We start from the raw sequence: 17713 nt of genomic DNA on the forward strand, positions 1-17713 counted from the left end.
AGACAGAGGGATCGAGCTGGGAAAGATGAACAGCAGATTACACAGATAAAGGATAATCAAGAAAACATACTCACAAGCGAAGAGAGTGTGTTGAGGAGATGGGAAGTACTTTGAGAATTTGATGATGAGATTGAGAGAGAGAGAGAGAGAGAGAGAGAGAGAGAGAGAGAGAGAGAGAAAGAGGAAGGCTGGATCATGTGGAGACAGTAAACAAGGAAGTGCAACGGATTAGCAAGGAGGAAGTAAGTAACGCTATGCACAGGATGAAGAATGGGAAAGCTGTTGGTTCAGATGACACTGTAAAATATATATGGAAGTGAAGGTATGTGATACGGATTGCACATTTGTATCTGGAGATCCATAAAGGGAGAAAATGGCTGGTATCTTAAAATAGTTTTTTATTCTTAAGCTTTCGACAACCTACCAGGTGTCATCAGAGAAAAATGATTAGACATACATGAATTAAAGGCAATATATAGCAAGTGAGGGGTGGAAGAGGAGGTGATTAATAAGGTGGGGTTCGGAAGGTGTGGATCATAAAGACTTTTTAATTATTTGGATGTTGTTCTTTTTAAGCCTGCATATGCTAGGTTCAAGTCGAAGTGTCTCTTAATGGCACATTAATTGTGGCTCTTTTAATGAAAAGATACACAACTCATTTTCTCTCTTTGTGGATCTCAAGCTACATTTTTTCTCATATAAATACATACACACACACACATATATAGGCAAATACATACATAACATACATATACACAAGCAAACACACACATACACACACACATATATATATGTGTGTATGTACACATGTACATATCCACACAGTGGATATTAAAAGTCTACACTTTGAAAGGTAAGAGCAAATTTTAAAATTCTATTAAAATTAAAAATTAAGGAAGTTTAAATTTATTTTAAATTGAATAAAAGAAATAATGTTACTGAGGTAGTAAAATGAAATGTTACAAATGAATCTGAATGTTAAAGGAATAAATATTGCAATCTTTTATAAACAGTACAAATAAAAATAATAAACCAAAAATTAAGCATTGAAGTAAAAAAAAAAGCAATGTGGTCTTTTGTAAACAGTTGTTCAGAAAAAAGTAACACACAAATAAACTACTAACACAATTAAAGGCATTGTATGATTTTGTAAATAAACTACAGTATGTCTTGGTAATGAAATTATTTTGCAAGAAGGACTAGCATGACAATGTGCTCTTCCATCAGGTGTGCTTTTGTTGGGCTGCAAATGATTCTTGACTTAATAAATACAAGTGTTAAAGCACATCTAGAACAATATGAGCACACAGTGAAGTAACACAACTGTTTATGTAATTGACAACTGAAAAATTGTAGAGCCTTACATTATATAGTAAGTATGATGAAATATAATTTTAAAGCTGCATGTGATAAAAATTAGTACAGCTGCACACTTCACGGTGAGGGGATAAAAGTCAAGGGAGTGATGGGGCTATAGTGCTAAACAGTGTTGCCCTTGAATGAACAGTATAGAATAAAACTGACCTGGAGGTAAAAATAATTGAAGGAGAGTATCTTGATGAGTTAAACGTTTAGCGGAGTAGAAAAAACATTTTAACCTGTAGAAGAAAATGTTACATTCTAACTTCAAATGCAACAGTTTAATGGTTTATACTTATTAATGTTTCCGTAATTTAGAAATAGGTTACCTCTCGAAATTCTTTGTATTGATTTGCATGTCAGCCCTTCAAGTGTTTGACTAAATTGGTTGTGTTAACTCCATTAGTTGGTATTATGCAGTAGCAAATCTTGGATAAAGACTTGCATGTACCTTGTGGTTTTCTGTTCCAATTTGCCTTAAAGCTTAAGTATTTCCAGGCAATACTCCAGCTACCTTCTTTCTCAATTAAGTATGCTGGTGAAGGCTCCAACGGTGCTGAAGTTGCTGTCTTATTAACATCAGTGATTGGGTTTAAACAGGACTGCAACTCTAGCCACGCCGATTGATAGCCAACATGCCTCAATTGTCAGAGCCAGAGAGAACTGTAAGTATATTTGCAATGTAGGCTGTAGAATCTAAACAATGAAAAATGAGTACTGAAGTAATTTAAAAACGGTAAAACCAATATTTCGATACCTTTGACAACCCTAATGTTATACATATATTTTATATATACAGTCCATATAAAAACACAAACCATATTGTGCTACCAGACGTATGTATTAATTATACTCAATACTTCAATTTAATTATACAGCTCAGGTCTGCAATGATGATTCAAACTCATACAACTAGAGTACCTGAAGTACATCCCAAATCAAAACAGGAAAAATGCATACTCTACTCAGAGAGCTAACAATGACAGGATAAGATGAGTAGTAAAGATCAAACTCCTGACCTATCAGTCTCAATTATTTATCAGCCACAATGACTAGAGTAGTTAGAGCATTGTCAATGTACAGCTACATACTGCTAAGTACCCATACCTTGGGAGGATCAACTAAAAGTTGCTGGAAGTCTCGGAACCTCTGCTTGATGGCAAGAAGTGTTCCCAAAGTGCTCTGTTGTGAAGAGGGTTCAAATGTAGGATGGCAGATTTCCAGCTGCCCATCAATATTGAAAAAACCACCAATTCCACCCAGCTCCGGTCTTCATTGAAGAAAAGGAAAATAAATAAAATACATTTTTTTAATTGAAATTAACACAATAGTTACAAAGCTAAGAGAGTTCTTTAGAAAATAAAAAAAATAAAATAAATCTCCAAAGCATATATATGTTCCCCATGACAAACATTTTTGTATTTCATATTCCCATACTCTAATCTTTTAAAATTTTGTGACAGTAATTAAACAAAAATATGACTGAAAGATGGCCTAATATGAAAGGAGCAATTAAGCATTTATACCAGTGCTGAAGAAACTCACTTAATGACATTTATTTAGCTTTTAAGCATGTCTTTTGAAACTCACATAGCAATATAACTAAATCCACTTCCTAATATAAAGACAACACAATGCTCACAGTTTTTAATTCCTGTAAGATGTTTTAAAATTTACTAAGCTACTTCAAGTATCAAAAGCAGCAATCACTGCTATCAAAGAAAACAGGCTGTACAAACAATCACTACAACTTTTGGAATTATATGCTACTTGGTAAAACTAGATACATTTTCACTTCATCATATTAGAAAGACATAGCCAGTCATTTTGTATGCAAGGACAGCACCCTTATCCATAGGATCAAGAACCAAGAGGCTACCCTAAAGCACAGGGCACAACATATGAATCAGATTTTAAAGAAATGCTTGTCCATCAAAGGGCAAATTACTACTGCCAATCAACTCAACATCCTGGTTTAAGGAGTTAAGGAGGAGACCAATTTCTCCAAACAGGCAACAGAGTTGTGGTGGAGACAAGAAACTCTCAAAAGACAAACTCGTAAGTAATCTAACACATTTACAAATGCTTTGAGGCAGCTGTATGACCATCTGGGCTACTGAAATAATTTTCTATACCTGGGTCTGCGAGGTTCAAGTAACGTCAGCAAGACTTGAATCCCATTGACAATAACAGATTCTTTGCGTTCATCATCAAACATGTTGGACAAAAGTTGCTCAATGGTTTCCTGTCTATATAAATAAAATTAAAAAAAATAATAAAAAAGTTAACTTTAGATTTTTATTGTCTCTGTATATTCTATATTACATTTCAAAATTTTGCAAAAGTTGCTCAATGGTTTCCTGTCCATGTAAATTAAAAAAAAAAAAGAAACAAAAAGTTAACTTTAGCTTTTTTGTTGTCTGTATATTCTACATTACATTTCAAAATTTAATGAAACTCTGCACCTTTTGAGTATAGCTTACTTTTCTAATATACTCAACAGCTGGTCATGTTCTGGGCTGAGCTGGATGTGAATTAGCTGATCCCGGTTCAGCCTGATGATATCATACAAGGAGGAAGAACCATTACAGTGTTGCTGAAAACAAATTTGAAAAACATATTAACATCATGCAAAACACAACTACAAGGGTATTGTTTTTCGAAACTGGGACAATTTTATCTTGGAAAAAAAAAAAATAGGCACAAAGCGAAACAGTTAAGAGCATCAGGAAACATTTGTGGAAAAAGAAAACATTGTAGCAGAGTCATTTCATAAATTAATTCACTGCATAAGCACAATTTTTCACCTTGCCAACTATTCCCAGCCTATAACATTTTGGTTTTCTGTGCTTGACACTTTCCATTTACCTTCTGTACTAGTATTATTTAACACGTTCCCTACAACCACTTAAGTTCTCCTGTGGAATTTGTTTTTTTTTTTTTTAAACAAGAGGTTCTCTACATCCATTTAGTATTCATGTACACAGCGCCTTAGCTTTGTTAAACAAAACAGAAACATACACTGAAATAAACCATTAATGCCATAAAGAAAAGGTTTATAAAGTTTAAAGGACACATACTGTATCTAAAAAAGGTATACTGACTTGCAATGTGCTACATGATAGATTTGGGATGAAACTTATTTTAAATACTGTACACTGCTAATTTTGTAAGTGGCTAATGACTACCTCCCTATATACTAAAATGTGTGCAAGTTTCTAGCATTCGATGCTGATAGGTGTAGATTTTGTGCTTCAGAGCCATGACAATAGAGATGACAAAAGCCCCAAAATGAAATATTCCATTATCATTGAAATTTTAACATTAAAGAACAATATGGCCTCAAAGATTTGTTCTAGCCTAGTGGGTATGACGACATGTCCCCTTCAAATGCCACAGTTGAGAGATAAACTGCTGAATTCTGTAGTTGCAAGAAATCCTTCAAAAATTATTCAAAGTCTGCCTAACCTTCAACATCATCAACAGAAGAAAATGTTTCCAAACTGAAAAGGAATTATAACAGAGATTCATTGACAGACAATATGTATTAAGTTGTAGTCAGAACTTAAAACATGCCATCAAGAAGTTTCATTTGTGACAATCAGTAAAAAAAGTGAGAAAAACAGCTACTGTATTAAATGTAAAAAAATCTTTGCAAACATAATAATTGTATTAGTGTTCGTGAAAATTAAGCTGAAAAATAAAAATTGTTTGGTTTTATTGGCGTTTCCTTTAATAGGTCAAATATACTGTATATGTATAACATCATGTTGACAATAAAACAGCTTATGAGGAGGGAGAATGGAGAGTAGGGAATCTCTGACTATTCCTCTATACAGAATCTCTACAGATCATCCAGGGTCCTTGGTCCTCTTTTGTGCCATTTCTTTTTCAACTCACATCAAAGGTTTTCAATGGGATTAGGTTCTGATATATACACACACACACTGTATATACATACTTGTATATATCCATCTTCTACTATTCTTATTTGTTGAACAATAGTTGTACCTCCATGTCACAGCCACAACAGAGAAAGTTAAAGTGTTTAACATAGATCTTTGCCAATTTATGAACACATTTCATAAACCATACAGATCTTTTCAAAATGTTGGCAATAGGGCAGAAAAGTGAAGCAGATTCCAACATTCAACGTATATTAATGTGGAGTTTCTTGATGGGTATTTTATGATTATTTGTTGCAGCACCTCAAAAAGTACATCAGCAACAACATCCATTTTGTATTAAAAAAATATTTTTCCTTTAACAGTTTAAATATTATATAATTAACAGAAATATATCGCACATCAAAAGACAAAGCTCAATGAAAATGTGATCTGCCCATCACATACTTTACCCATTTTTTTTTTTAATTGCAAACAAAAGTACATGAATAATAGCAATTTGGAGTACACTATTGCAATATTTTTTGTAGGTATTACCAAAGAGAGAAATTATTCAGTTTATTACAATATTACAATTTACTCCGTGAATATTATTTTTATTATTACATGATATAGTTAACTGACTACTTTTCAAAAAAGATATTATGCTAGCAAGGTTTGGATAAAATATGCAGCTAATTGTATTATTTTCCCACTGATTGAAGTTTCAGTGGGAAAATCCAAAATATGATTACTGCCAAAGTTGTACCAGAAAGAGTGGTCTTCAGAATGGTTCATGACACAAAGATGCTTACAGAAATTAAAAATTATGCAGCAAATAGTATGAAAATGTGTGTTTAATATTCTTATAGTTTATGCTCTTATCAGCCAAATGAGGTAACTGTCAAGAGACAACTTTTTTGCAAAAAAGTAATGGTTAGGCAGCATTACCCTTAAATGAATTATTCTCCTCCTAGTAAAGCTTCTGTGAAGAAAAAGTTCTTTTGTTTAATATGTTTTATTTTATTCTATGATTTATGCCAGAAATGTGTAGTCATGCTTAATGGCATATGCTTTTTCTTTTTAATGGAGCACAGCTTATTAGACCACTTATAAACCAATGTTAGGCTGCTTATGTATGGTACAGTTGAAACTAATCCCAGCAGGATCGGGAGTAAGACAGGGACCATATGGAGCACCTGTATACACCAGGGCAAACTAATGTGTATATCCAATCTCACTCATTTGGGGCCAAGATATAATTCCCAAATAATATAACCAGCACATCTTTGGGATGCGGGAGCAAAATATTACTACAGGGAGAACATGGAAACCTAGTTACTAACTTAATTAAGGCTGCATAAAAAAACATATACAATGAGGGCCATTTAAAATAAATGAAGGGAGGAACCATCTCAGAAATTGCAGATTACTCTGTAAAGTTCACTTCTGGCGCCAGTAGTGAAAAGTTCAAACCTAGCACCTACTCTCTCTTTTGGGAGTTAATAGCTTTGCAAACTACAGTGTTTCAAGCTTTTATAATTATTATTATTATTATCATCATCAACACAAACTGAGTAAAAGATCAATTTAAGTAATACTGCAAGATGAAAAATTTAAATTCAGTTGCGTAAATAATGAGTATACCTGTATAATTATTTATTAAAACTGCTTTCACATTCTGGTACTCTGTCCTTAGTAATATTCTACATTTTATTGTATAACCTGGATACAAACTAAGTTAGTTTTCCACTTCACAGTGAAACTGAAAAAAAAGAAGAAAAAAAAAAAGGTTAACTTTTTAAAAAAAAAAGCAACCCACAGACATTTAACCGTTGACTGTAATCTGAATTTTAAATCGCATATTCATCAGACCACTAGGACAGCATTTTTTCACTTAAGAAACATAGCTAAAGTTAGACCTCTTATATCATTGAAAGATGCGGAGAAATTAATTCACGCTTTTGTTTTCAGTAGACTAGATTACTGTAACGCACTCCTCTCAGGACTACCCAAAAAAGACATAAATCATTTGCAACGAGTGCAGAATGCAGCTGCTAGAATCCTAACTGGGAAAAGAAAATCCGAACACATTTCTCCAGTTTTGATGTCACTACACTGGTTGCCTGTGTCATTCAGGATTGACTTTAAAATACTGCTTATGGTTTATAAAGCCTTAAATAATCTCGCTCCATCTTATATATCGGAATGCCTGACGCGTTATATTCCAAATCGTAACCTTAGATCTTCAAATGAGTGTCTCCTTATAATTCCAAAAGCTAAACTTAAAAGAAGTGGTGAGGCGGCCTTCTGCTGTTATGCACCCAAAATCTGGAATAGCCTGCCAATAGGAATTCGCCAGGCAAATACAGTAGAGCACTTTATAACACTGCTGAAAACACATTACTTTAACATGGCCTTTTTATAACTTCACTTTAACTTAATACTGATACTCTGTATGTTCAATTCTTCATAATAATTATTCACAGTGGCTCCAAAATCCATACTGACCCCTACTCTCTCTTCTGTTTCTTTTTCCGGTTTCTTTGTGGTGGCCACCTACTCAAAGCATCATGATGCACCAACATTGATGGACTGAAAGCCAGAAGTCTACGTGACCATCATCATCAGGTCCTTCCATGAAAACCCTAAATACAAAGAGGACTGTTTGACTTATGTTAGGTAGATTGCCCAGAGGGGACTGGGCGGTCTCTTGGTCTGGAACCCCTACAGATTTTATTTTTTCTCCAGCCTTTGGAGTTTTTTTTTGTTTTTTCTGTCCACCCTGGCCATCGGACCTTACTCTTATTCTATGTTAATTAATGTTGACTTATGTTTATCTTTTATTATGTCTTCTATTTCTCTATTCATTTTGTAAAGCACTTTGAGCTACATTTTTTTGTATGAATATGTGCTATATAAATAAATGTTGATTGATTGATTGATTGATTGATTTAACAGTAGGTTACACTGACACAAGAAACAAGTCCATTAAGAAAAATGGTGCAATTAATGGTACTCATTTAAATATCTCTTAAGCTGGGAATCATGCAGTTTGTGAAAAAAGTAGATTTGGAATCTAAAGTGCAGGATATTCACTTTTTAATAATACACATTGAGCATCTGCTGACTGGAGTGCACTTATGAACTTTCATTTAATGTGCAAGCATTCAACAGTTTCAACTTCAGTCTGGCTGTTGACAGCATTTTCAATCTAATAGTACAACAAAAGACAGCATATATGTGAACTGTTTGTTTATATAACATTCTGTGTCTCTCACGACTTAAATGTCCTATATCAAATCATTGCCGGTCTTAAAGGCTGACGTGGGAAATAATATCTTACAGACAATTTTCTAAATTGTGTTTTAATTACAATAGATCTTTTATAATTGAATACACTGGCACAAAACACAACTATTCATTATTGTATCACTAGTGTTATATGACATCATGATTAGGCAGATTTTACCTCCACCTAGACAGTTTGCTGGTTTGCAATATTTATAGTATATGAATAATTTTTAATCAATTTCTTAAAAATGTACAGTAATTCTTATAATGAAAACATGAAAAATGAACAACAGATAGCACTCTCAGGCAAGTTAGGTGCAACCTCTTTAAATGGCAATATAATTAATACTGACAGTTTTATATTGCCCCTAAAACAGTCTTTCATTAGGATCTCTACCTCAAATAGTTATTTTTGTCACATTCATTAGAACCTCGACTGGACTGGTATTCAATAACTGAGAAGGCCATTACATTAAACTAAAGTGAAAATGATGTTCCTGAAACCATGTTTTATGTCATAGAGTATTATATTTCCAAAACAAAAATATATGGGGGTACACTATTTTCATTAATTAATTCAAGTATCATATTCAGCTATACTGTGGCATTCAAATGTTGCTCTGCCTCTACAAAAAAAGCATAAAATAGACCCCACCAATTCTAGCGGACACAGTTAACACCTGGCAGAAAGGATGATCTCTTACACTGCATTTCTGTCCTTGTTCTCCCATAAAAAAAGGATGGGATTAAGTAATACAAATAAATAATAAATTATGTGAATTTCCCCTTGGGATTAATAAAGTATCTATCTATCTATCTAATACTAATGATGCTTTCATTTCTTTCATTATCTGTCTACCTTATTTAAACATAAAAGACTGCAACTATCATGCCGTCACCAAGCGGAAGGACATAAGTACAGGGTGAGTCAAAAAGAAGTATAACAGTTCAAATGTTTATTCTACAAAACGCTAAATTTCATTATGACACAAGAAAGGGAACACAAAATAGATTTTTTTCACTGTGTTTTAAAAATTGTCTTCAAGGTGGTGGCCATCATTAGCAATACACTCTTCGAGATGATTTGTGAATGGTCACATGACTCGTTTGGCCATTTCAAGGGGAGTAGCGGCGATTTCGTGGCAAATAGCGCCCTTGAGGGCTTCAAGGTTTTGAGGTCGATCTGTGTATAGCTTCAACTTTAGATAGCTCCACAAGAAGAAATCGCAGGGAGCAAGTTCAGGCAAATGTGAAGGCCACCCGAGATTGCCGCAAGGAGATCAGCTTCTCGAAACATCTCCGCAAAACGCGTGCATGGATGTCCACGCTGTATGAGCTGTTGCTCCATCCTGTTGAAACCAGGCATCCACCACATCCATTTTTAAGTTGGGGCTGCAAAAATTCTCTAGCGCTTCAATGTAATGTTCTGAAATGACAGTGACCGCCCCAAAAAAAGTAAGAGCCTACAATGCCAAATTCTGCAACGGCATACCAAACTGCAACATGCTCACTGTGCAGGTGTCCCTGATGATAAATTTAGCCACCCACTGAAGAACTGTTTTCCAATGTGGGATGTAACCATTAGGAGGAATACTGAATTGCGTTCAAAAGCACTGCATAGTGATGATGGATTTGTTGTTTTGAAGAATGCTTCGACAGCGAAATCACCGTGTGCAGCAGACCAAGGCATGTTGCTCACTGAAAACTATAAGGGATGGCCTATCAAAAATCCCCCATCCAAACCCACTCAGCTGCCTCTACCTCGCATAAGGACCTTGAGAAATGTGGTACTTCATTTTGGCTCACCCTGAATTTAATAAACTGGCCACACAATGCACATACCAAGAAAGTGGAAATACACATATACACCAGCTATGCATTTTATGTTGGACACGCACGCTAGCTATACAGGGAGCGAGAATTATTAGGCAAGTTGTATTTTTGAGGATTAATTTTAATATGGAACAAACACAGTGCTATCAGTCAATCCAAAATGTTAATAAACCTGAAACCTGAATGTTTCACAACGGAAATGTGAGTGTGAACATCATCAGGGGAATACATATGTGCACACAATTATTAGGCAACTATTAGTGTGCAGATTTATTATGCAACTAAAGGAAAAATGAAAATTTTCCCATCTCACTTGTTTATTTTCATCTGTTATAGTGAGAATAATAAACAAACACCTCAAAATTTACAAATAAACATCTCTGACATTTCAAAAAATAAATCAATCAATCAATGACCAATATAGCCACCCTTCTTTCCAATAACAGTCATAAGCCTTTCCATTCATGGAGTCTGTCAGTTTCTTGATCTGTTGATGATCAGCTTTTTGTGGAGCAGTGACTACAGCCTCCCAGACACTCTTCAGAGAGGTGTATTGTTTTTCTCCCCCGTAAATCTAGCGTTTAAGAAGTGCCCACAAGTTCTCTATAGGGTTTAGGTCAGATGAGGAAGGGGGGCCATGTCATTATTCCTTCATCTTTAAGGCCTTTACTGGCTGGCCACGCAGTGGAGAACTTTGATACAAGTGATGGAGCATTGGCCTGCATAAAAATCATGGTCTTTTTCCTGTATCACTGTTTGAAGAAAGTGTCTTCGAAAAACTGGCAGTAGGTTTGGGAGTTGATTTTGAGTTCATCTTCAATGCAAAAAGGTCCAACTAGCTCATCTTTAAAAATACCAGCTCATACCAGTACCCCACCTCCACGTTGGAGTGGAGCTCTGTGCCCATTACTGATCCACAGGTCCATCAAGAGTCACTCTCATCTCATCGGTCCATAAAACCTTTGAAAAAAATCTGTCTTCAGATATTTCTTGGCCCAGTTTTGACGTTTCAACTTATGTTTCTTGTTCAGTGGTGGTTGGGTTTCAGCCCTCCTTACCTTGGCCATGTCTTTGAGCACTGAACACCTTGTACTTCTGGGCACTCCAGGTAGGTTGCAGCTCTGGAATATGAAAGTACTGGAGGATAATGGGTTCCTGGTAGCTTCATGTTTGATTCTTCTCAAATCTTTGGCAGCTAATTTGCGTCTTTTGTTCTCAACACGTTTCTTGCGACCCTGTTGACTATTTGCAACAAAATGTTTGATGGTTCTGTGATCACACACCAATATCTTAGCAATTCCAAAAGTGCTGCATCCCTCTGAAAGACTTTTTACAATTTTTAACTTTTCAGAGTCAGTTAAATCTCTTTTTTGGCCCATTTTGCCTGAGGAAAACTAGCTGCCTAATAATTCTGCACACCTTGATATAGGGTGTTGATCTCCTTAGGCCACACCCTCCCTCATTACACAAATACACATCACCTGACGTGCTTAAATCCAATAAGCATTCAAGTTAATACAGCTTGGAGTTGGAATATACACATTAAAAATGATGATATGGTCAAAATACTCACTTGCCTAATAATTCTGCACTCCCTGTAGTTAAAAAACAAATATTGCAACCTGAGACAGCATTGCTGCTTTATGTGACCAACATTCTGCATTTTAATGTTGTGTATAGTCATTTTCTGTGAGACGTTCACTGTATACTAGTGCATTCCCAGTACAGTATGTGATTTTCCTCTAAAAACTCCAAAGATACGGATGTTGGATGAACTGGCGATTTTAAATTTGCACTGAGTGAGTATGAATGCAGTACCATTGATCACCTCAATGAATGTGTGCTCTGTCCAGGGTTGTTCCTTATTCGGCTCCTGGCACTTGCTGTTCAAAACCTGAACTGGATTTAGCAGGTTTGAGGATGTTACATTAAATAGCAACACAGACTTTACAGCAAGCTGAGGCAATCAAAATACATATGTGATCAAAACAAATAAATAGAAAGAAGCTGAGTTAAATTAACAGTTACATATTACCTTCCATGCCTTTATGGGTACGATCACTGCCATACTCTACAATAAAGCCTTGCCATTAGCATTTGCTTTTGTAAGATGAAATAAACCTCATTATCATCATCAAGCCATGCAAGTACTAGCGAATTCTAAACCTAATTTAAAACCGTTATTTTTCTTCCCCTTTTCCTTCTATATTAACTATACAACCATACCTTTAGAGCTATGTCCCCTAAACTTGCCATTAATTTGTGTATTGCAATCAATCAGAGAGAAACAGAATATACTAGTTACTCAAATAACAGCCAAACCATGTATTAGATGTTTACTTCATAGAGAACCTAGAGGAGAATGGCATGTTGTTGTTAAAGGAATACTCAGACCGAAAATTAATAGTTTTGGAAGTCCTGCTTCTTCCCCTCATTTGTTGGTCAAGATTTCTGTTTATGATGAGCCCTGATAATTCCAGAAGTATATATATTTAACAATATTTTAGCAAAAAAACAGGCAGGTCATTCCATGTAAAAGCAATCAATGGCTTACGCACTTCAGACTCAAAAAATGACCAGGTATACCCACATCTTAGTCAAGAGACACTCTGTAAATTTTTGTTTGATTTAAGATCAATGTTTTCCAAGATACAGCCAGTTTACTGAAGGGAGGGGTTGTCGAATTTTATCTAGCCCCATTTTTTCATAGTCCACAGCTGAAGAACTAAACCACTGAGCAGGCTCAGACTTTGCACATTGATAATGTGGCGGATGGCCGGGTCCCATGTCCGACTGGGACACCCATTCAATGTGTATTCAGGGGAGCAGCCCTGGACAGTGCAGTACCTCCCCCTGGATGCTGGATGGCCGCCCCCCTGAGTTGGAGCAGTGCCTCAGTCTCTCGCAGGGCTTCATGGGAGATGGAGTTCTCCCCAGCCCTGTTGGGGTCTGAAGTGGCCGGCAGGGGGCACGGCATGGGTCACTGAGCCCAGCTGGACTAATCTTCAGCCCCAACCAGAAACAGGTGATCAAGCACCTGGAGCACTTCCGGGTGGGCCATAAAAGGAGCCAGCAACCACCACTCAACGGCCAGAATCGGGTGGAAGGAGGACAAAGCTGTGGAGGACTGGTGGTGGAAATGAGTATTGTGTGTCTTGTGCTTGGGACTGTGTTGTGGCTGGAGGGATTATGGGGAAGATGTGCCCTCCAGCTGCGGAAAATAAAAAGTTTATTTTATTTTATACATGCCTCCCGTGTCAAGTCTGTGCCGGGTCGAGAACAATATAGTTCCTTTCTTACAAAACATATATATGGTATGTATAGTATGTGATAAAATTAATTTGGTCCAGATGACCCTGTATGGTCAAAGCAGCACCTTGAAACTGACCAAAATTTAATTTCAGTTTTTGGCTTAGCTATGTTGAGGTCTGAGAAACACATTGTAAACAACACAGATGTTTGATTTTTTCCTTATTCAAATAACTATATAGGCTTTCTGAAAAAGCAATAAACTAAAAAGTAACTGTATCAGAGTTTGAACAGCAGACCTCTGAAATCCAAAAAACTCATTTTGGATTTCATTTTCATAGCACCCTTACAGTGAGTGGAAATGGGCACATAATTTTATTAAATATTTTTCATTTATTCTAAGTTGTCCCTTCTTTCTCAAAACACAAACCTTACTTTTCTTACACAAATCTTTCATGTTTATTTTCTATCCTAAACATAGGCTGAATGAGCCATGTGTCAATATGGGAATCACTGAGTTTTCAATCAGAATGTTATCAAAAAATGTCAAAGATTTTTTCGTATCAAATGGTGATGTCCTATCTCATGTTGCTGAACAAAGAATGTGATTATCCATGGCCAAAAGATTAGCTGGTACTCAAGAATATCACTGTTACATTTCTAAAGAAGATGGCAAGCTCAAAGTCAGCCAGGTGTCTTGTGAAAATAGTCAATTGACTGCCCAAATGTTCACCACAGTGAAGCAGCAGCTGAGATCCTGCCCTCTTCATGATCACACTACTAATGGATCAGATGCTTCCGTCTGCTGTTACCAAGTGGTGTCATCTGGACCAAACATTCTGATTTCATTATATACTATACCTATAAAGGTACCAATATGCAAAATTTGAGCCTGCTAGGTGGTTTAGTTCTAATTAATGAAGAAATAAAGGTGTCAAATCTGACACCCCTCTCCTGTTACAAAATTGGACCCATCTTAGAAAGTACTGATCTTAAATCAAAATAATTTTACAGTGTGTCTCCTGAAGAATTTTGAGACCAAAGTGTATTGAATTTCTGGAAAAATCTGTTGATTTGATGTGGAACGCCCTGAAAAACTGACATGTGGTTTATGCAGCACAAGTAACATTTTACTTTAGTCCCCCCACTGATATTTTTCACATTATTTTATATTGTACAGCACTGGTGACTATTGGTTTTTATTATATCATCAACTTTTTTTCTTTCCATTCTACATAATAGGAGATGATTACAGGTTAAAATCAAGGGTCAAAATACAGTTGGGATCAGTCCTTTTACAGTCTGCTCAGCGGCAGGAGATAACCACCAGAAAGCACAATTGACTTTATAATGGTTCATGTCCCCACCACCATCCTTCGCCATCAGTGGGGACCCCATATGCACTGTTCCCATTTCCCACCACAATCCCTCAGTATCCATGGGGCCTCTCAGAAAGATTGATTGCTTCTACTCTCCTTAGTCGTTCTGGAGGATCATCCCCACACCCACAGTGCACCTGCTCCAGATAGCACTTCTTTCCTGACCATACCAGCTCTGCCAAAATTCTGACTTTTTGTTTCCTTCTTTGGTTTCACCTCCAGTCTACTTCCTTTCTGTTTTCACCTTTTTTGAATCCCTCAATCTTGCCTACTCAGGTTCCATTTATCTCATGGGCGTTTTAAGACCCACGGAGTGTCAACGAGGAAACAGGCTGCGCTGATTGCATCTGCATGTGAACCCACTGAGCCCAAGCATAATCTTGCGTTAAAAACTTGCACTGCCACAGACCCCTTACTCACTGCACTACGACCCAATCAACAGCTCTGATCACAACCATACCAAATATCTGTGACAAGACCTGAACACTGCTGTCCAACACCACTCCCCAATTAACCACTGGTCCATTTTGCAAGGAGGACCGAGGTAAATCTTATTTTATCATGATGTGCAAAATTAATAAAGACATATCCAATAAGACCTCTTGCTGTAACAGTTACAAAGAGCGGTTCAATCAAGTACAGAATGTGGTACTGTTCACATTTCAGTATTTAAGTTTTTATATGTTTATAATTTTCTTTGGGCAGCACAGTGGTGCTGCTGCCTCGCAGTAAGGAGACCTGGGTTCTCTTCCTGTGTCTGCGTGGGTTTCCTCCGGGGGCTCCAGTTTCCTCCCAAAGTCCAAAGACATGCAGGTTAGGTGCATTTGCAGTCCTGAAATTGTCCCTAGTGTGTGTGTGTGCCCTGCCCAGGGATTTGTTCCTGCCTTGCGCCATGTGCTGGCTGGGATTGGCTCCAGTGGACCCCCGTGACCCTGTGTTAGGATATAGCGGGTTGGATAAAAAGTCCTAGTCAAACTGAGCAATATTCAACATTGTGATAATCATTTATGTGGGAAAAAAAGGTTGAAGTTAAATAATTTTTCAAGGCACTATATGTGTATTATAAAAAAATATGACTAGAATGTGTACTGATATAAAGCCAAGTAAGGCCAAAGACAATACAAATGAAAAAGGTAAAGATAATAATAAATTATAAACTCAGTTCAGAAAATTAACATGTAAACACAATTTGTAGTAGCAAAATTGAAATTGTCCAAAGCAGCTTTACCTATAGAAGAATTGTGAAATCAATGGAAAAACCAAACACTATTAAATCTTATTATTAAAAGTTTATACCTCCTCATCTTTGGAAGGGTGGATCATATCAATTAGACGTTGGATAATACGCTCATCGATCAACCACTTGAAAAGAAAGAAAACAAAAAAGATAAAAGAATGTTAATATAGAATTTTTAAATAATATAAAGATAAACTGGAAACATAAAGGTGTGAATTCCTTTTAAAACATTGAATAATGGCAAATACTCTAAAAACATGAAGACAAATCACTTAATGGTCAGAAAAGTGACATATAAATTGACAAACAAAAGGATTACACTAAAGACTGATTTTTTAAAATTCATATAAATTTAACAGGAAACAATTTAGAACACAGTATTCTAAGATTATATAGTATATTCTGATTTTTTGGAGAAGGGAAAGGCTAACTCAAACCGGGGTACCTCAAAAATCTTTGCAAAGGTAATGGACTATACAGCTCTAAGTATTTGAAGGTCACTCATATTGGGCAATATTAAACTACAAAGGACGTTCAAAACGTTTCCGCACTTTTATATTTTCTTTGGAAACGTTGAAGACGGGAGGAGTAATAATTAGACATTAAAAAGCTGGTATGACGCTGGGAAAACTGTGGCGCAAATGAAGGCAACTATGTAGAAAAGTGATGTAATTTGTTTTTGAAATTCTTAATAAATAAAGGTAAAAAAATTGCAGAAACCTTTTTATGTGTCCTCATACTTGCTAAAAATGAATGAAAGAAGAAATTAATGATAATACCTGGCCATCATGTTTAATAAAGGCAGTTTGAAAATGATGCTATATAGAGAACATTCCCGCAAACAAATTACCTTTCATGGCTGGCCTTCCTAAAACCATTTTCTAACAGGGCAATGCTTAACCAAACACTAGTGCCATACTGCAGAAATACTGTGTAATGTGTAATGTCAATACTCCTAGTCTAGTTGGCTTGACTGTGCACTGGTCATAACTCTGCAGTGGTATCAGTCACAAAATGTGTAGGTATTCCCGGATGAAATCCACTTTTACACATTCCATTGATCACCACAACAAAGATAAAAAAAAAACACAACCCTTTTCAAACAATATGAAGATAAATGGTCACTAGGAAAACATATAGATCAAAACATTCAATTTATAACATTTTTGCATTTACAAGAAACTATTCCATGGTTGTGCAAGATATATCATAAAGCAGTCTCTTATATAAACCACCATGGGAGTTTTAACAATAAAGTCTTTGTACTAACCAATTCTGTACCAACAAAATCATTTTTTGTTTCTGGATTTGGAATTAAATATTATTTTGAGGTAACTTGGACCAGTACTTCTGGATGCAAAAATTCTCTATTGTGCATTTGACATCTCATAAATATATATTTATTAAATACTTTTAAAACAAATAACTAACAACTGGAAAATAGCTAATGTAAAAATAAAAGTAACAAAAAAAAAAAC

General features: G+C 35.9%; 1 protein-coding gene across 1 annotated transcript in view; it reads right to left on the reverse strand.

The window, feature by feature from the left end:
- LOC120543429 (serine/threonine-protein phosphatase 6 regulatory subunit 1-like) overlaps positions 1-17713 on the reverse strand; it is a 156353-nt gene that overhangs the window by 97153 nt on the left and 41487 nt on the right. Inside the window, exons 5-8 of the mRNA XM_039776556.1 lie at positions 16295-16360; positions 3843-3955; positions 3495-3608; positions 2467-2629 (exon numbers count right to left, since the gene is read on the reverse strand). Of these exons, the coding sequence (XP_039632490.1) occupies positions 2467-2629; positions 3495-3608; positions 3843-3955; positions 16295-16360 (456 nt within the window). The remainder of the gene's footprint in view (positions 1-2466; positions 2630-3494; positions 3609-3842; positions 3956-16294; positions 16361-17713) is intronic.

This window comes from Polypterus senegalus, chromosome 13, assembly GCF_016835505.1.
Source record: "Polypterus senegalus isolate Bchr_013 chromosome 13, ASM1683550v1, whole genome shotgun sequence".
Classification (NCBI taxonomy): Eukaryota; Metazoa; Chordata; class Cladistia; order Polypteriformes; family Polypteridae; genus Polypterus; species Polypterus senegalus.